The 20,382-nt window shown below is 40.8% G+C and overlaps 1 protein-coding gene across 2 annotated transcripts in view; it reads left to right on the top strand.

The window, feature by feature from the left end:
* Nucleotides 1-20,382, top strand: part of CAMSAP2 (calmodulin regulated spectrin associated protein family member 2) — a 77,162-nt gene that overhangs the window by 35,269 nt on the left and 21,511 nt on the right. Inside the window, exons 3-7 of one of the 2 annotated variants that reach the window (XM_083445270.1) lie at nt 6,603-6,764; nt 7,120-7,203; nt 12,686-12,718; nt 13,478-13,619; nt 15,187-15,326. In XM_083445270.1, coding sequence (XP_083301396.1) covers nt 6,603-6,764; nt 7,120-7,203; nt 12,686-12,718; nt 13,478-13,619; nt 15,187-15,326 — 561 coding nt within the window. The remainder of the gene's footprint in view (nt 1-6,602; nt 6,765-7,119; nt 7,204-12,685; nt 12,719-13,477; nt 13,620-15,186; nt 15,327-20,382) is intronic. The other variant, XM_083445271.1, reaches the window with a different exon arrangement.

The raw sequence follows: 20,382 nt of genomic DNA, 5'->3' as shown, positions 1-20,382 counted from the left end.
TCAAATTGAGAAACAAAACACGTACAACTTATAACATCTGCTATGAGCCATGTTGCGCCTAGTTCAAAAAATTTCCCAGCAATGAACTTTCTGGTAGATCCGTTTTTCTCAACTAAACATCCGCATTTTGTGCCACCAATATATGTGTTAATGTGTCTGACCACTCAATCACATGCATAGCTGGGGACAAATCTCTTTTTAAAACATGAAATGGGGCCGGTGCTGAGAACAGCCAGATCCTACCGTGTCTCTTGCTTTGCCTTGCTGTGTGATCTCGTGCTTCAAGCAATTTTATCCCCAGCCTGGATCTGATACTGAAAGTGGGTTGGAAAGGAAATTGCTTGAAACATAATGAGGAAAAGTGGAAGGCCCAGTTATCTCCCTAAACCTGGACGCTTGATTTCATCAGAGAAAGAGGACAGCAAAGATGGGTGAATCAAATATTTGGCCCTTGTGGTTATCTTCTAGCAGGATCAGATTTGCTGTAAACTACCTAGAACTGAGAGGATAATATTTCAAAATGATTTTTTATGAAAGAGAGACAGTGGTTCTTTAATTCAAATGGTGAAACCAGCAACACGTTGGGTAGTATCTGACTAAGTTATATTCAGAAATTGACCAACTCATTTGATCTCAAAAGTTGATACTATTGATGGTTATATAACCAAGAGGGCTAAGGTTAGTGACTTGTTTATATAAGAAAGTTGGAGCTACGGCCCAACACTTGACTTGATTGTTAATAAATGTTCTGTTTAAGCGTTGATGTTGTTCTATTGTTGTAATCTTATTACTTGGGGCAGGAAATTTCTCTGTACTAGATTTGCTATATGGTCCATTGTCACACTGGTGACTGAGTGAGTGTTCATATGTAGGGGAGAGTGGGCAAGTAAGTGGGACTTTTTCTCTCATGCAAGCTGGGTGAGAAGCAAACAGCAGGTGACAATGGAAAAAATGATTTGGAGAGTGTTAAAGGAAGGCCTGGGTGCATGGGGAAAGGCCAGATCCCCCGGTCACCTCCTTCTTCCCTAGGTGACCTGGAGATCTGCATCACAAATGGCCAAATCAGGTACAGAAGGAGCAGCACAGTAACGAGAAAGGTGGTCAGAAGCGGTAATTAGCTAGCCAGCCTGCAGTTCCCTTGCTGCCGTTGATGCCACTGCATCCCAGGCGTTGAATGTGTCAGTAGCATGTAGGGTTAGGGAGCATGCCTAGGGATACCCGTCGAATTCTTAGGCTATGCCCAGCCTGCTCCCTGTGCTGACTTCAGGGACAGAAGGGAATGCCCAAGGTGAGCAAAGGAAGAGCAAGCCACTTGCTTTCTGCCACTGCACGTTGGCCAACTCTTCAACCTCCTTGTCTGCTGCCCAGTGTAAAGGTTTTTTTTTTGCCAAGGTCTTAGGGTGGGTTGGCTAGGTTTGGGGGTGGAGTGGAGGGTAGGTGTGGCTGGGAAGTGAAGCAAGCAGGGGTGCAGCCCCTAGTGTAGGAAAAAAATGTTGAGTTAAACATTCATCATTGTACTTAATGCACTGCTAGATTGGTCAAGCTATAGAATAATGAATGGCATTCTGGATGTTATTGGACTCCATCAGCCCCAGACAACATGGCCAGTGGTCAGGGATGCTTGCAGTGCACCAACATCTGGAGGGCTACAGTTTCCCCAGCCTGATCTAGAGAATCTCATTCTAAATTAAAAATAGACATTTTCTATTTCCAATAATTGTATGCTTCATGGAGAAGATTGCAAACAACATAAATAAAAAAATAAGATTTCCAAACTTGGCACTGTGTACAAAATAATTCCATGGGACTTAAATAATAGTGTAATTACCCTTCTTGCTAAATGGAATTCCTGTGAATCTGTCAACATGCAAGTTCTGCAATTAATCTTTCACAAGAGTGGAATTTGACTCTTTGGGTTTTTTATTGTTGATTATAGAACACCACATTTTTCAGTGTGTGTTACTTCATACTTATTGTTGTTTGGTGTTCCTGGTGGCGGTATGGGGAGGGGAAATATTTAATTGACTGATAGAAATAATTGCCAAATTGGTTACTTTATTAGGAAGGTTTTCTGTTTATGAAGCTTGAATGATTTGGTAACTTAGGATATCACCCACTTGGACTCAACTGACCATAATAAGCCCCTTTGTAGTACAAATATCCCCACTCACTAGTTCAGTCTTTAAAAATTGAGGGTGGCTCACATAATGCTGTAAAATACTTTCTTCGTCTTTTGTGAAGATGAAACGCAAGTGGCACTCACATAATGCCAGCTACAGCATTATCCAGACTACTTATGCTTTACCTTTATATTGACCTTCAAGAACAAATGTTCCCTAGAGGCAATCTTGTGCAAGAAAACAGATGCATAGGCATTTATCCACATTGCTCTTTCATTTGCACATACAGATAATTTAATGTGTACACATGCAAAATTCTTCTGCATCTAACATTTGTTATGATGCGTACATTACATTTATACCCCACTTTTCCTGCAGAGATCTCATGGTCACATGCATGGTTCTTCCCCTCCCCATTTTATCCTCACAACAACCGTCTGAGTAGGGTTGCCACCTTTGGTCTGACATAAGACAGGAAAGGGCAGGGTAGGGGATTACATACCTTGCAAGTGTCCCAGACCAGGACATCCCCCCCTTTTTTTATCGTGAGAACACGACAGCCATTTTGGTTGCCATGATCTCACGCGATTTTGCAGTGCAATCCCCCCCCCCAAGCATTTAGAAATATTATGTGTATTCTTTCTTCTTTTTCTTTCTTGGGTGTGCCTAGCTTTATTCTGGAGTTAGTGAGGCAAGTAGCCACTTGGCAAGCTATTCAGCCAAATGGCCGAAAGAATCACACCTTAACTCTCCTGGATTTCTAATCAGATGGAAAAGCATAGCAAGTTGTTGCTGCCAGGTGGTGAGGAGAATGCTAGGAAAAAACCTAACCAAGTGGTTACATGCCTCATGCTAAGTTAACATATGACCAGTTGTTGGTGCATTTGCACTGTGCGGACTTCAGTTTTGCCTTGTACCTCCACTTCCTGTAAACAGCAGGGATGCAAGCAGCCCAGAGGTCAAGTGAGCATCACACCAAGTGCCCTACCACACCACCCACTACTAGAGTCGAGGCTGGAAGAGACACAGGTTTCTGGCAAGAAAGAGGAGCAGCAGCAGAATCCCCATCAGTGGAAGGTCTTACTGCATTACCCCTGCAGCTTGTTGCTATGCAATAAGCCATTTGGTGTTTTACTCCATAGTTCAGTGGTGGCTAACCTGTGGCTCTTCAGATGTAATGGAATTCCAGCTCCCATCATCTCTGATCATGGGCTGTGCCATCTGGGGCTGTTGTAAATTGGAACTGAACTATATTTGGAGTACTGCAAATTAGCCACGCCTGCCATGGTTCCCACCTGTTAGACAAAACTTGGAGTTATATAGGCTACATTACTGCTTAATAACCCTTTAAGCTTCAGATTCGGCATCCCTTGCGGGCTCCAGTCTTAACAACAGTTGAAGTGTTGTGTGATTAGATCTTTTCCTCCTATGAGGCTAGGATCTCCTGTGACCATATACATCCATTATTTTATGTTGTAGTTGTAGTAAGTTGTAATATGTACTGCACTTGATCTTAGCCAAAAGGACAAGAAGCTAAAGCTCCTCTGTTGGCTAGCAAGTCCGATCTTACACCTTAATAACTGTTGATATATACTATTGTTGTACTGTGTATTTTGGATCTATGGACCACAATAAAGCGGTGTGTGTAATATGTGCAGTCGTACCTTGTTTTTCTAACACCTTAGTTATCGAATGTTTTGGCTCCCGGACATTGCAAACCTGGAAGAGACTGTTCTGGTTTGTGAACTATTTTTGGAAGCTGAACGTCCGACGAGGCTTCCATGGCTTCCGATTGGCTGCAGGAGCTTCCTGCTGCCAATCAGAAGCCGCGCTTTGGTTTCCGAACACTTTGGAAGTCGAACGGACTTCTGTTCAACTTCCAAGGTACGACTGTACTTGCATTCTTCTACACTTCTTGAGGAATGTTTCCCCCCCCTCTTTATTTGACATATTAATATCTGTAGGAATGTTGTTTTAGATAAAACAATATAAAGAGAAATAGAAACAAAAATGTAATTTCAGATACCTGAATTTTAAGTAGCTTGTAAAGAATGATGTAGTTGCAAAACTTTTACACAAAAATATTTAAATATCAGACATAATCTGCTTTGAAATTATATAAACAACCATTTAAAAAAATGTTATGGTAGTAATGCTCAGTTAAAATATCTAGTTAATGGTAACTTGCAAATCATAGTATAAGGTCCTATATAGTTGAATTTGGATTGCCTTGACTCAAGTATTGTCTTGTTTTGAAATAAAGCCTTCAGAGCTAATTTGTTAACATCTTTTAATGTAAGTGTACTTTTACCATGTGTACCGCAGAGAATCCTGGCAAACCTTTACCATATGTGTACTGTGACAAAGATTGTGTGAATGAATGTTTGAACAAGATTCTCCTGTGCAAAGCAATTTAATTCCCAAATAGCATGCGGCAAACAGAGGAAGCATTAGCTATGGTGCTTGAGAATAATTGTACTTCAAGACTCAATAAGCTTCTTACCATGCAGACCTAAATCTCCAGCATGGCTGAAGCTTCTGGAATTCGCACAAAGTAAGCAGTAATTACAGGAGATTTTGGAGATTATTTGGCAGATCAAGTCAAGCCTAACTACAAACGATCCAATTGCAGCTTTGTATTTGTTTCTTTAAAAACAAAAAAACAAACCTTTTGCATTAAATATTTAAAAGTGGAAATAATTCCTGGTGGAAGGAAAGGTTGAGCAGAGGGTTGCATCCCATCCTTTTGCTCTTACTTAGTCAATCCACAGGTCTCCAAAGAAGCTGTGTGTACACAAGATTGTACAAATTGAATATCTAAATCTGAGTGGGGGAGTCTGTGGCCCTCCAGATGTTGTGGTCCCCCCCCAACTCCAGCATTGCCAGAGGTCGAGGAGCATGGAAGTTGTGAACAACTGAAGTGTCTCAGGCTCCATGTCCCTCTTCTAAATGGGCTAAGAAATCGACAGTCCTGTTGGACGGTGGAGACATAATGATATCTTTGTGCATTGGTCTCAGGAAGCAAGTTGCACAGGGACAGAGGCATGCTTAGGGTCCCTTGTGCCCTTGGCAAGGAGCTGCATCACCCCCCCCCCCAAAAAAAATCACTTTACTGCCATAGCAACATTACAAATTACTACATTTTACGTGATCCATGTACAGTGGTGTCAGGGAAGAGTTAGAAGTTTTCAGTTTATCAGAGGGAGAAAGCATTTCCCAAGGGGGGAGGGAGAGCAGTGAATCTAATAGAAGAGAGCAAGAGGAACAACAGGGAGGGACTGGCTGTTCCCAGGAAAGGCAAGGATTAAGTTCTAGCTCAGATTCGGAGGAGGGGAGATACAAGCCAGCTCTAGCCAGGAGGTTAGAAAAAAGAGCGGGAAAGCGAAGGGAAGGGTGCGTCCGCCATTTTGAGGGGGGCTGGTCATGGAGAAGCAGAGCTCAGAAGGTATCTGAAATAAATGACTCTGAGGAATAATATTTAAGAACCGTTTATAAGATTGTTTTGTTAATACGCAATAAAAAGTTATAAAAGAACAAGAAGCGTTTGTGTGGTGATCTGAAGAGGACAACGACCAGTCCTGACAAGTGGTACCTCGGGTTAAGTACTTAATTCGTTCTGGAGGTCCGTTCTTAACCTGAAACTGTTCTTAACCTGAAGCACCACTTTAGCTAATGGGGCCTCCTGCTGCTGCCGCGCTGCTGGAGCACTATTTCTGTTCTCATCCTGAAGGAAAGTTCTTAACCTTAGGTAATATTTCTGGGTTAGCGGAGTCTGTAACCTGAAGCGTATGTAACCCAAGGTACCACTGTACTTGAAGCAAGGTCGAGGCAAGAAGCAAGGGTAAAAAAATCCTAGGTAGGCCTCTGCATGGGACCTGCTTGCAACACCACATTTGTTTGGGCCCAGGAATCCCTAGGGCTACTGGAATAGATGCAACGGCTGTTGCGCCTGTTAGTTCTGTGGATAAAACATCTCTGCAGGAGAAGCTCATGTGTGGATAGGAACTGTCTCAAAGTCACACAGTGAGGTTTCTGGTTGAGTGGCCCAGTCTGGTCTGGCTCAGTCCTAACCCAGCACTCTTAACTGCTACATCATTTAAAGGATGTAATACTTAAAAGAGTTGTTCAGATGACTTTTGAGAACTTAGGATGCTCAAAGTGCTATTTTAATGCTCAATACCAATTGGTACCAATGTTCCTAAAGAGCCTCTTCCATAGGTAGCCGCTGGAAAGAGTTTCATATTGGCACTCTTTGCTAAATTATTTGAGGGAGATCTTACAGTCTTTTATCTTTGTGCTTTTAGACGTGCTTCCAGTTGATTAAAATATATTTTAAGACCATTCACCTTGCAAAAAATAATACTTTTTTGTCTTAAGCGAATGACGTCCTTCAGATACACATCTGCTTAAGGAAAAAAAAGCAGTGGTTTAATTTTTGTAGACAAGTAATCTCAAAATACCTGTGACAACATCTCTTTGCAGAGTGCTCATTTGGCAATGATTGACACCCTTATGATGGCGTATACGGTTGAAATGATCAGTGTTGAGAAGGTGATTGCGTGTGTGCAGCAGTATTCATCCTTCTTCCAAGCTACGGATCTGCCCTATGACATAGAAGATGCTGTCATGTTCTGGATAAATAAGGTAAGACATACTACAAATACACTCTTCATCTAACATAGGATATTTGTTTTCCTAAGATGATTATTTGGGGGGTTATTGTTATTGTTTGTAATTATGGTATGTATTTCGTGTTTTCATATTGTAAACTGCCCTGTGATTTTCAGATGAAGGACGGTATTAATAAATAATAATAATAATAATAATAATAATAATAATAATAAATCAAACTGTACTATCTTGAAAATAATTATGACTCATTACATAATGAAATTATGTCAATATGTCTTTTTTACACGCAAAAAGTATTAAATTAGTTGTCCTTTTCATCTCAGGAAGAGTGCAAAATTCATTGAAGGCCTTCTTTTTGTCATTTTAGGTAAACGAACACCTAAAAGACATCATGGAGCAGGAGCAAAAACTAAAAGAACATCATAGTGTGGAAACTCCAGGAGGTCAAAAGGTATGTCTAAGAAATGCACTAGCACAACAAACATCCCAGTACAGCTGCAACCAACTTTCCTTTTTGAAATACATTTCCCAACAGCTGTAAAATTGCTTTTTGAATAGAGACTTAAACATCAGAGTTTCATTTAGACTTATTTTGCTTACCTGGCTCCGTTTTGGTGATGTCAGGGGAAATTCTGGGAGAAACTGAGCAGAAATTTTGCATTTGATACAAAGGAACCACAAAACACTGTTACTGAAAACAATGTAGGGGTAGGAAAAAAACCTTTGCTCTGTGTGTGCTATGGATTCAGCTCAAAACGTTGCCCTAATGAGAGCAGAATGTAGCATATCGAGAGTGGCCACCCTCTGCACAGCCCAACTTTCAGCCCAGCCCTAAAACCTAATGTAATTAGGCCTTTGTGATAGTGTGCTAATGAGAACAGAGGCTGTCCTCTGTGAACAGGAGTCATACATGCCCTTCAGGAAATATTGGTGGGGCTGGTCCTAGGTTTGGGCTTGGTGTTTTCTGGCAGTAGCTGCAGAATGATGTGGCTTCCCCCCACAGAGAACTTTCATTTTTAAATTACTCTGATCAACCAGTTTTTCAATGGGACATTTTCTTCCAATACAAATAGCTTCAAAGGAACAACTTCCATCATGACCATGGCAGAGGAGGAAAGTGTTAAACTGTTCTTCCCCACCTGTTGCAATATCAGTTTTCCAGCTCCACCCCTCAACAGCTGCTATTTGCATTATTTATTTGCATTAAAAATGTTTACGTTTAATTCAAAGATGCATTTAAAATTCCATCTGAAGTAAGCTCTTTCTTAGAAAGACTATTTCACATTAAAGTTGTAAGCTTCTAAGGTGCTAGAGGAGTTTGTATATTTACACAAAACAGATAAAGTTTATTATTAAAGATTGTGCTGAAGGTAGATATTTCCTTGCCATGCCTGCTTTTCGATTGCCCTAGATTATTACTCTTGGACAAGTTCTCTTTCAAACTAGTGAAAGAAGTGAAATGAGTTTTTGTAGGAATAGGGAAGCTAAAGGGAATTGCATACAATCAGAACCCATCAGCTGTACCCGTTTGGGTTCTTTAGCTGCCCCTATTAATTAAAATGGCTTTTATATGAAATATAAAAGAGTGTGGTGACTTCTCTTTCCACAGAGAATTGTAACTTCAAGTGTTTGTGTTTTTTAAACTCAAGTATTTAAATGATAGCAGGGACGCGGGTGGCGCTGTGGGTTAAAGCCTCAGCACCTAGGACTTGCCGATCGAAAGGTCGGCGGTTCGAATCCCCGCGGCGGGGTGCGCTGCCATTGTTCGGTCCCAGCGCCTGCCAGCCTAGCAGTTCGAAAGCACCCTCGGGTGCAAGTAGATAAATAGGGACCGCTTACCAGCGGGAAGGTAAACGGCGTTCCGTGTGCTGCGCTGGCTCGCCAGATGCAGCTTGTCACGCTGGCCACGTGACCCGGAAGTGTCTTCGGACAGCGCTGGCTCCCGGCCTTTAGAGTGAGATGAGCGCACAACCCTAGAGTCTGGCAAGACTGGTCCGTACGGGCAGGGGTACCTTTACCTTTACCTTTTTATTTAAATGATGCTAAACTCTTTCACCAGAGCTAAATTACCAAGTAATCTAAAGAGTTTATAAATTTCCCCTTATTGCACTCACAGTGCATCACAGCTTACACAGCAGATATGATAGTGGCTTGTTACACCAGCATTTCTCATAGTACTTCTGGATGACAGAGAGTCATTCATAGCACCTGGGTGCTTGATTGAGTCAGGGGTTGCCTAGCACATATGTGGATGCTTAATGAGTTGTGCATGATGAGTTACACTTTGTGGCAAACACTGGCATCACCCATGGACACCCATGTCAGTCCTTTGATTCTTCATGTTTGCAGTCTTCAAAAGTGGTCTTCTCTTGGGATCCAAGGATTCCTCCATCTCAAGAGGAGGTGTGCTGCCCTTCCTTGCTCTCTCCTAAACTGTGCCACTCACAGCTGTGCAGCCATCACATTAGATTTCTGCACCAGTTTTCCTAAAGTTGCTGACATAGGCACATAATTGCAGCTGTCACTTCTGATGACTTTGGTCTCCCTTCTTTTGCCCTGTCCTCCCCCTGTCCCCAGTTTGTTTTCATTGTGTACGGGGGAGCTAAATTATTTGCTTCACTGGAGACTGTAATTAACTGACTCAGAACTGGGTCAGGTTAAGAAACACTAGTGTGTTAAGTCACACCAGTTCATAGATTTATACCTCCCCATCCCCCACATACACTGCGATACTGTGATTGGAGGACCTTGTCATGGCTTTAACCTTCACTTGGATTTGTAATTTTTCACCCCTCTCTGCCCAAATTGGAAAGAGCTGCAGAGCTGCTTTCTGCAGTTGTTGGAGGCAGGTATTCCAGCCAGCAGGGATGCGGGTGGCGCTGTGGGTAAAACCTCAGTGCCTAGGACTTGCTGATCGTATGGTCGGCGGTTCGAAACCCCGCGGCGGGGTGAGCTCCCGTCGTTCGGTCCCAGCTCCTGCCCATCTAGCAGTTCGAAAGCACTCTTAAGTGCAAGTAGATAAATAGGTAGCGCTTTATAGCGGGAAGGTAAACGGCGTTTCCGTGTGCTGCGCTGGTGCTGGCTCGCCAGCTGCAGCTTCATCACGCTGGCCACGTGACCCGGAAGTGTCTTCGGACGGTGCCGGCTCACAGCCTCTAGAGCGAGATGAGCACGCAACCCTAGAGTCGGACACGACTGGCCCGTACGGGCAGGGGTACCTTTACCTTTATTCCAGCCAGCACAGCCAGTGGTTGGGGACTTGTGGAAGTTGTGCTTCCTCCCCTCTTTATCTTTCATATAATGGAACATTCATATTTTTAAAGTTGGAAGCCTGATTAAGCGATTGGTTTGGTTGTTGCCATTAGCTACTGAAGTGATGGTTTGTGCTAATGCTACTCTTATTCATGCAGAAAGCTGCACTAATTTGTCTGCAAGGTTATGAGTTTCAAGCAACTTCATTACAGCAATGTAATCCCAGGATAATATCAAGGAATCTTTAATAATAGTTTTGTCATCTTAAAATCAATTTCACAGTGGTGTTGTATTAAATGAGCTTAAAAATGACAAAGTGGGAGATGGAGCCAAGTTAAATCTTGTGTAAATTTGGTTTATAATAATGTCCGTTTAGTTCATTTGGAGTCATCCTACCCGTAGGGGAAAGGTCACATGCAGTTATTTTAGCAGTCCAGTCAAGTAAAACACACTTAAAATTTATTTTCTAACATATAATAAGTAGGTCGTATTTGACAGGAAGTCTTCCTAAAGATAAAAGGGAGTCAGCTAGGTAGATCTCCTTCAGTAGGGATAGCTAGAGCAAAGAGTGCTATCACCAAGAATGTCCAGTTTAGGTGGCATCTTGCCACATTTCAGATGGTGAGGAGGGCACTCAAAGCCATGATGGGGCAGGGCCCAGCATGGAAGAGGTATTTCTTCAAATATTATAGCCAAGACTTTGCAGAGCTTAAAGCTCAAAGCCACCACTTTGAATTGGGTTGGAAACTTAACATTAACCAAAACTGCACATTTCTGATTAGCCTCTTATGGTCTATTGGCACCAGTTAAGAGTTCAACTACTGTACTGTTGCCCAGACACACTCTTCCAAAGCACCACATGCAAAATATATTGCAGTAGTCCATGGTGGGCAACTCCTTATCTCAGAAGGGCCACAACTGTTGCACCAAGCAAAGATGGAAATAGGCACCCTTGCCCATAGATGCAACTTGAGCATCAAGCAGCTGAGCTGCAGCGAAAAGTGAGGAGACACAGCAGCATCCTCTACTTGCCTTATTCTACATCTAGGCAGTTGTACAGATTGGGCTCAGATGGAGTGGGGAAGGGAATAGGCAGCCATGGTGAGGAGGATGTGGACCTTCTCAGGGAATGGGATTGTCTTGCCCAAGTGCCCTACAAAACCTGTATCTGGCACAGTGCAAATGTTTGTTGCTCAGAAACATGTGTGAATATTGTATTATTATTGTGTGTGTGTGTGTGTGTGTGTGTAAATCTTGCAGTGACACCTTTTGCATGAACATTTACAGAAATTGTACATTTCAGTTTATGTATCAAAAAAGGCCTCTAACTAAAAATATCAAAGCCTATGAACCAATTCCGATTATCTTCTGTAGAAACACAATATGGAATCTTCAGTTGAATGTACTTTTAAAAGCAAAACACACACAGTTTGTTGTTATTTGGGGCGTGGGGGACTGGCATTCATCACCAGAACAATCTTTTGATCCAATAAACTTCAACATCACTTATTCCAGTTGTGGGGAACCTTCAGCCCTGAACAACACCTTCCACCAGCCTGCACAAACATGTCCAATGACCTGGGATTCTAGGAGTTGTATTTCAGCCATATCTGGTGGTCCAAAGGTTCCCACACCTGATTTATGGGCTTCTTTTGGCCACGATCCAAAGATGCTCACATACTTCACTCATCCATGCAACCAGATTTCTCTTGATACCTGTTTTTCTCTCATAAACTGCCTCCGTAGAACCCTCATGCTTCTCTTTTTAAGAGCAAAAAGAAGTTTAAAAATATTTGTCTAAAGGGTTACTTTAAGAAAGAAGATAGCCTGAACGCATAAGGAGAATTTCTCAGTTAAGAATCTTTTGTGCCAGTTCCCTAAATCGCTTTTCAAAAGACATGGGAGTCTCGTGAGCAGCAAATTCTGGGATTAAAATACTCAGAAAATTTCACACACTTCCACACTTACTATTCATACATCTTTCTGGATCTGGTCTTCTTATAGATTTACTATTCTCACCAATTAACACCTACCTCATATTACTGCTGCTTATGTGTTTTCTCCACGACTTGTATTGTTGCCCAGAATGCTTTTTATTCTGTGTTTTGTCACTACGAACATAGTCCAGGGCAAAACTATGTTCTTTTTTAAAAAAAGTTTAAAATCTTACACTTTAATCATGTTACCAAGTGGCATTGGATATTTTAACATAGCAGTTTCTGACCACAATAAATAGGCACATTTAGGAATGCTGCTATGTAATCCTTTGGTTCATGTGTTGCTGCTTCTTTGATAATCCGATGTCATGAATTCTAATACTGAATTAATTACCTAGGTAGAAAAATGGATTAGATGTAACAGTGCTACTTTTCATATGGATAAAAGGCACCATTTTATGGATTTCTTTTTTTCACTAAGTGATAATTGTTCTGCTAAAACATGCTGAAAAGTACAAAAACCAAGTCATTATTTTCGCAGGAGTCCTTTTATTAACCACTTTTACAATTAATGAAAGCACTGGGAGTGTTCACACAGTGCAATTATGGATCATTCCTTTTGTGCAAAAATTAGAATGTTTGAAGAGAATGTCTTGAAAGAATTGAATTGTAAACTCTGATCAAAATGTTCATCTTTCCTTTGCTCTTTGCTTTCCCTTCTTTTTCCTGCTGCTTCATCTGAAGTCTCCTTCCAAATGGTTTTGGAAACTGGTTCCTGTAAGTTTGCTTCACTTTGATACAACAGTTTAATTTTGTATGAATGGCTCTGCCCATGTCATGGTGGTCCAGTTGTTCATTGCTCTCGTGCCTCTTTTACCAGTTTGGTAGATTTCTGTCCAAAGGGGCAGCAGAAGTAGATTATATGGGAACACTCTATGCTGTGCATCATGATTTGTACGTGTTTGCATCTGTGTACGTAAAATAATTGCAATGTGGAAATCAAAGGGTTTTGTTTGGTGTTTGTGTTTTTTACCCCAGGTTTTACATGACTGTAATAATAGGTTTGTTCATATGCAAACTCATTTCTCTTTTATGTTGTGTGAATGACTTCCCTTTTCTAAGACCTCTGTAAAGACTATAGTTGTTAGTTAACACAGTTTTTTTGAAACAGCTATGTACAGATTTGGGTTTCAGATGAGTAGGATTTGTGCCTTATCTTTGTCGTTCTATGTTTCCCATTGCATTATTCTACTGAAGCTGGACATTCCTTTTCTAAGTACTATGTGAACTGTTCCATATTGATTGAAATGCCATATGTGTGCAACTGGCACTGCTCTGAACGGAATTGGCATTGGTTTTTCCTTTAAAATGAATCTATATTTTGCTTATAAATGCTAAATCTATATAAAATAATATAACTATGTCTGGTTTGGAACTAGCCCTTTTTTTTTGCTAATTGGTTACAGCATCTGCAGTACAATCTGTTTTCACATATGTTTCTGGGCATGTCTATTTTATTTCATTTTTGCATGACAGGCTCGTTACAGGAAGGAACAAACCCTACTTAAGCAGCTGCCCTGTATCCCATTGGTGGAAAATCTGCTGAAGGATGGCACAGATGGCTGTGCTTTAGCTGCCCTGATCCACTTTTACTGCCCAGATATAGTCAGATTGGAGGGTAAGAATATTTCTTCTTAATGATACCTCTGCTTGTTAACTGTATTATGATTTTGCAGTCTACCCTGTGAACTTTTTGGAAGCGTATAAGCACCCAAAATAATGTTATGTATTTATTTAAACCAGCATGGGTTTCTATTCATCAAATACATGCAGTGTGTTACACTGTTGGGTTGAAATAATAACCACATTAGTAACAGCCCAGTTAGTGATTTTATACTTGTTCATCCTAGTTAATCCTAAATAACCATTAAAAGAAAAGAAAATGGTATTATAAAGGTGTTTTCATAAACAACTCACCTGTTGACTGATTACACAGTGTGTGGAATCAAGGAGCACAAATTGCAAGGTCTTCTATACATCATGGAATATACTAATACAGGCACTTTCCCATTTACGCAAACTCTGTGTACAACTGCGCACAGGTGCAGTGCTGGGATCCTGGAAGTGGATTCTGGAAATGAGGAGTGCCTGGAGAGTCCTCTTGTCTCATGAGGGGACCCTCTCCAGAACCTGAAGAGGACATTCTCTTCAGGCTCTGGGGAGGATCTCCTAATGAGCTAGAGGCGCAGTGAGCCTTTGTTGAGGCCTCCTGCCTAACAGCTGACATGCGGGGTAGAGCAGCAGCAGCAGCAGCCGCTTCCCCAGTCATCAGCTACGCGAGGCACACTGGCCCTTCGGCTTGCACAGCCAACAGGCAGGAAAGGTGAGCCAAAAAGCTCTTGGTTCAAATCTAATTAATTCTGTGAGAGTATACATAAAGAACCCTGAACACTTTGGAAAAGTACTGTATTATATGCTAAAATTTTAATATTTATCATTAGTATTGAACCAGAATCCAAGTGTCACTAGTAGTACCTGCCCTTGTATCTAAAGGCTTACTCCAGATGTTTGTGTGAGCAAACAGCTTTTAAGTTCAATGTTTATCACTTTTACCTAGGGATGGGGAACCTGTAGCTCTCCATATGTTTTTGGACTACAGTCCCCATCATCACAATTGGTCATCCTGGCTGGGGCTGATAGTAGTTGGAGTATATTCATAACTAAAGTCCACAGGTCCTCCATCTCTGCTCCAGACCAGTTCAGGAGAATGTGAATGAGCCACTTCACCTATTGAGCAGTTTCAGTTTGTAAATTTAGTACTTCCCATGATGTCAGAATTGATTGACTGTGGCTAATGTCTAATGCTCCAAACTTGATTTGAAAGCCATAGTTTGAAATTGGTTTCTATTTCCAAATTTGATGGGTAAACACCAGTGTGAAGATATTAAGATGAAATATGAAGAAATGATAAGTATTTGTACTGTGCAACTGTTCTACACACACACACACACACACACACACACACAATCACAATCACTGGTCTAATAAAACCTGTATAATTCAGAAATACATTAGCAGCAAACATAAATCTCTTTGAAATGAACTGCAGTTTCCATTTTGTTCTGAACACACTTAAGAACAAATGGGTAATCTTATTTTGCCATGAGCAAAAGAGATGGGGGTAGTGGTGGATGTTGGGTCAGGTTTCATAAAATGCCTAAATCATATTTTTCTTTGTTTTATAGATATATGTTTTAAAGAAACCATGTCACTGGCTGACAGCTTGTATAATCTGCAACTGATACAGGAATTTTGTCAGGAGTACTTGAACCGATGTTGCCATTTTACACTTGAGGATATGCTCTACGCTGCTTCTTCAGTCAAGGTAAAAAAGAATCCTGCAGTGTCTTTGAGTAATTCTCCACAGGAAGCCATGAGCAGGCATTATATTTATAAAGCTAGGCACCAAATGGCTCCTTAAACCAAGGTCCCAGTTGCCAAAACAGAATGTCTAGTTGCCGTTCTTGGGCAAGACGACTCCAAAGTCTTCTTTTTTTATGGACTGACTGTGATTTATTATCAGTTAAAAAGATCTAGCTAATTCAGGTGACAGCCTTGAGCAAGAGTGAGGGAAATTGAGTGACTCACTTGATCTGCAACCCCCAGAATGATGTGTGGATCGGACGTGGATCTATTGGGAATCTACACTCCTATTGGATTCCACTGTGAGGTGATTAACTGTGGTTAGCATGCAGCCAGGCTTAGGAGCAGGGTGTACACATGAGTCCCCACATCTCTTCTCAGTGTCTTCTCCCTCTTTTGGTATTCATGGATCCAAAGCAGATATTTCTGTGCACAACAACTGTTTCAGAGTGACTTTTCAGGAGAAAGTATGGATAGAACTTGATTGCCCAAAGAGCTAACGTTTTTTGTTTGTAATTTCCTTCAGTAACGTATTTTTATTTTTATCGTTAAGTAACATATGTGGGTATCCGTTCCATTAATGATAGTAACCTCTTTCAGTAAGGCTGCAATCATATCATTGAACTCAAGAGGATTTCTTCTGAGTAGACATATATAGGATTGCCCTGTAGATCTGTTTACACAGAGAAGTAACGGCTTTCCTCATCTGATTGAAACTTAGCCACTGTTTTCAGTAGAGTCAGGATTTTGTAGTATATCTAAATCCTCAATAAACTAAACTAAACCACATTGAAATCACTGGAAAATACCTTTTAGTTCTGTTTGTTCCAGTTGACTTGTTTTGCCATAGTAGCTTGCAACAGTAGATTAGATTTGATGTAAAAGGGCTTGCTGTCGCAGTGGGTTTTACTTGCTTATTGCATTAACATTATGATATAAATGTGACTAGATTTTGCTAAATGTACTTTGATACATTAATTTGAGAGCTTACTATTTGCTTCCCCACCCCCTCAAAGCAATGTTATGGATAGTTCTTGGAACTGAGTTTCAGTTATGTTTTTTCAACCTTTTCAGAACAAATACGTACTTGGATGTAAACATTAAACAGAAAGAGTTGCCAGGTTTTCTTCCCAAGCCCTTAGCTGGTGCTTTGAGTTCTGTTAAGGATGTGTAAAATTGAGCTGCTCTGTAAACAGAATAAAATCAATCATAGATGGCTTTACAGATTTCCTGGAATATCTCTTGGATGCAGTTGAATGTCTTAGTTACCTCAATTTCAGGCTGCAATCCTATTCATGCTTGGGAATAAGTCCAGTTGAATTCAATGGGGCATACCTCTGTGTAGAAATCTGTAGGATTTCACTATAAGATTTCCTATTAAAATACTGTAGTGCTTCAAAGTTAATGCAGCACCATATTAATAACAATTTAAAAATCATTCTGGCCTATAGTCATGGCCAGTGGAACATTAAAACCTTTTAAGCACTTCGTTTTTGGAGTGTAGGCCTAAAAATAATTTGATGGGCAAATGAAAAAAACAACCCTCTGATGGTTCTGATTTAATTGAATTTCTGAGGGGAATGCATATAAGGACGCAACCTGCTTTCACAGCTTGATATATATTGATTTCACTCTCTTCCTTACCCTGCTCACCCAGACTGCTTCGATCCACAGATGCTATTCTCGTGTTGTTTTCTTTTACTACTCCTCTAAGGAATGTACCACTTCTTGTTAGCGGGGAACTGGCTTACATCAAAGCTGCAGTATGTGCAGATTGCAGTGCGTACAATTTCTGCCTTTAGCAGTTAGGCTTGGTGCAGAGAGCATCCAACAGCACCCAGAATAATTTATGTCCATGGATTATAAACTGTATTTGCTTGTGTGTAGTTTATTCCACTTTTTCAAATAGCAAACATAACTGCTTAATTACTTATTAAATTCACAATTCACTGCCTCAATCATTTTAATCTTTCTGAAAATCTGTGTGTGGACTGAAAGATTTGTAACAATAGGACAACTTGATTCGTCTCTGATGATCTGGATTGAAATGCTTATTTGCCAAGGCTTGATTATGAGTGCAATTCAGCAAAACCACCCTGATAACATTAGCAGTGGTTCCGTGCCCGCATGCCGTCCTCCCAGCTTTGCATGGGTTTGCCTAGGATTGGGATGAGATATAGCAAAGTTCTGGTTACATGCCAAGCCTGGCCTCAAAGAAGTGATCTACGCTCCAAACAGTTTGTTCCCAAGGTGAGATTTTGAGAGCAGAGCCTGGGCCCTAAGAAGGAACCAGTGAGCATCTAATCATTTTGTGCTTTAAAGAGAGGGTAGACTCCTTTAATGCTAGGGATGTTAAATAGCATTAGGAATCCTTGGGATACATTTGTACGTCAGGGGAGCTTTTGACAGCTTGTGCTCCATCAAACCAGTTGTGGTCCTCCAGTGATCTGAGAAACCTCTCATTTCCCATCTTGTTAGACTGGAACTGGAAAATGCAGACTGAAAAATCAGAATGCAGCTCATGCCTGTGATTTGCATACCTGGTAGATTGCAAGTTATTTGATTCATTCTTAAGGAGGTATGCATGTGGTGTTTTTATGCATTAAAGTTATTCCCCCCCCCCCCCCCGATCTCTGCAGTTTTCCATTATGCACTGTGAAGTAGGTCATGTTTAGCCATTGAGAGTTAATTGCTTTCAAAGGGAATCAGCAAAAGGAGGAAGAAACTGGATCGTTTTCCAACTGCTTCTTTGTAACACATGTCCTACTTTAGACAGTTGTAGGAGTTTTCTTTTAAATTCTCTGCTGGCCAAAGAAGCATGCATGTTACTGAGCCCTGCATAATAGTCTGAATTCCTGTATCTGCTATGCATCAACTTCTTATGAAACATTAATGTTCAAAGAGCTCCAGTCTGAACCCACTTTTCTTGAAAGTCGGTCAGCTGGATTTTAGATGCATCAGGTACAATAATGCATGCTTCACTGACCGAAAGCCAAGACAGCCCGCTGGTATACTTCTTAAAAGATGATTTCTCTGTTTTAAAAAGTAGCTGCTGCTACAACTGTTTCCTCACTAGGGCTTGTGTCGATGAAACATTATTTGTCCTTTCTAAAATCTATAGATTTACTGCGGACTAATCAAGCTTGTTTGGTTGGCAGAGGGATGAAATTACACATAGTATACAGTATGCTTTCTGTGTTGCTTTTGGAAGACATACCTTTTGTGAAAGCCCTAATTCCCATTTGTAAGATATGAAAATACATCATTGATACCTCAAGACCTGCCTCTGTGTCTGAAAGTGTACATATGCCAAAGGAACCCAGAAACATTTCTTAGGCTTGTGTGTGTTCTTACAGGGTTAGATATTGTGGGTGGAATTCAACTAGACAGTTGCATGAAAAGAGCAACTCTCTTGCTTGTGCAGCTGGTCTTTCCCCCTCCCCACCCTCTTACATACACCCTATGCTGTCCCCAAATCTGCTTTAGAGTGTTGAGAGAAACCCTAGAACAGATTTAGGGGGAGGTAAGGGGCAGAAGAGCAGGAGAACGTTCTGTTGTGCAAGGAGAAATCATTGTGACAGCAGAATGATTTCTTTGAATTCCACCCTGTCTTTTACTTGTGTTTTATGGAGCCATAGAGGTGTCCACAAGAAAATAATTGAAGTAGTTTGGATTCATATCCACTATCTCAAACATAAATATTATAAATCCACAATTACCTTTCTACTGAGTTTCATATACATATGCCTCTTTAACAGCTGTGACTTTCAGTACATGAGAACATGGCCAGATCTAAGGGGAGTGAATTTACCTGTTATCCATTCATTCTGAAAAATATCAAAGACTATTTGATTATAACAATTAACATTTCCATAATAATATTTAGAATTTATATGTATCGTACTATGAAATTTAAATGCTTCGCATGCATTATGCTAATTCTGAAAACAGCCCTGTAAGAATTATTCATTTAAACAATTTATATACTCCTTCACTACAACCATCCCTTAAGTGATGTACAAAAATACAATAAAGAAAGTCAGTTAGAAATATAAAATCAAAATTCAGTTAAAATGCCTGCAGGATTATTTTTTTTAAAGTCTACAGTAGATAGCAGGTGTTCCATGGGGATGGGGATGGTCTGGCTTCAAATGGAAGAGATTTCCATAAAATTATCTCTCTTGTATGGTTGTGAGAGAAAAGTGATGTGAATAAAACCTCATAGAGAATTCATGGCAGAAGCAAGGGATTCATTCAGTCTCTTAGCTGCTAATTTATTGTTACTCCACTGCTCAAAGACTTTCAGAGTGTTTTACATCATCATCATCATTTTAAAAAAGAAACCAGCAAGCAACGAAAAGTCTTGACATAATAACAAAGTAAAAAGCCTAGGCAGATAAAGATTTTCACCAGGCTTTGGAAAACCTTCAGACTGTGCCATGTGAGCTTTCCTGGAAAAATTGTTCTGTAACCAATGTGTTTAAGTAGAAAAGGACACATCCTGAGTCCTGTTTGGGTGATACGGTAGGAGTCACCCAATGACCTATACATGGAACAGCCTCCACTTGCTGGCCCCATTGTCCACATGAGTTTGTTGGAAAAGGGCAGGAACCCAGGTTCTAAGCTATATAGAGACTTTAAAGATAAAAATCAGCACTTTGGATTGTGCTTGGAAACAGATTGGTAGTCTATGTAACTGATTCAAAACTAGCACGGTCCATTTCCCACCAGTCCTGTTTGGTCATCTCACTACTCTGTTTTGTACCAACGCATAAAACAGTGTGGTGGGATGGATTATCCCTGTCAAGGTTACAACAGGTACATTATGCCATGTATACCTTTTGGGCCTCCAACACTAAGGGGTAACCTGGAAAACTGCAATTTGCAGACCTGTTCCTGTGTGGTGTAGTGGTTAAGAGCGGTAGTCTCGTAATCTGGGGAACCGGGTTCGTGTCTCCGCTCCTCCACATGCAGCTGCTGGGTGACCTTGGGCCAGTCACACTTCTTTGAAGTCTCTC

The sequence above is a fragment of the Podarcis tiliguerta genome (genome assembly GCF_965153285.1).
Source record: "Podarcis tiliguerta genome assembly, chromosome: 6".
NCBI classification, from domain to species: Eukaryota; Metazoa; Chordata; class Lepidosauria; order Squamata; family Lacertidae; genus Podarcis; species Podarcis tiliguerta.
This window is presented reverse-complemented; position numbering and strand designations above follow the sequence as displayed.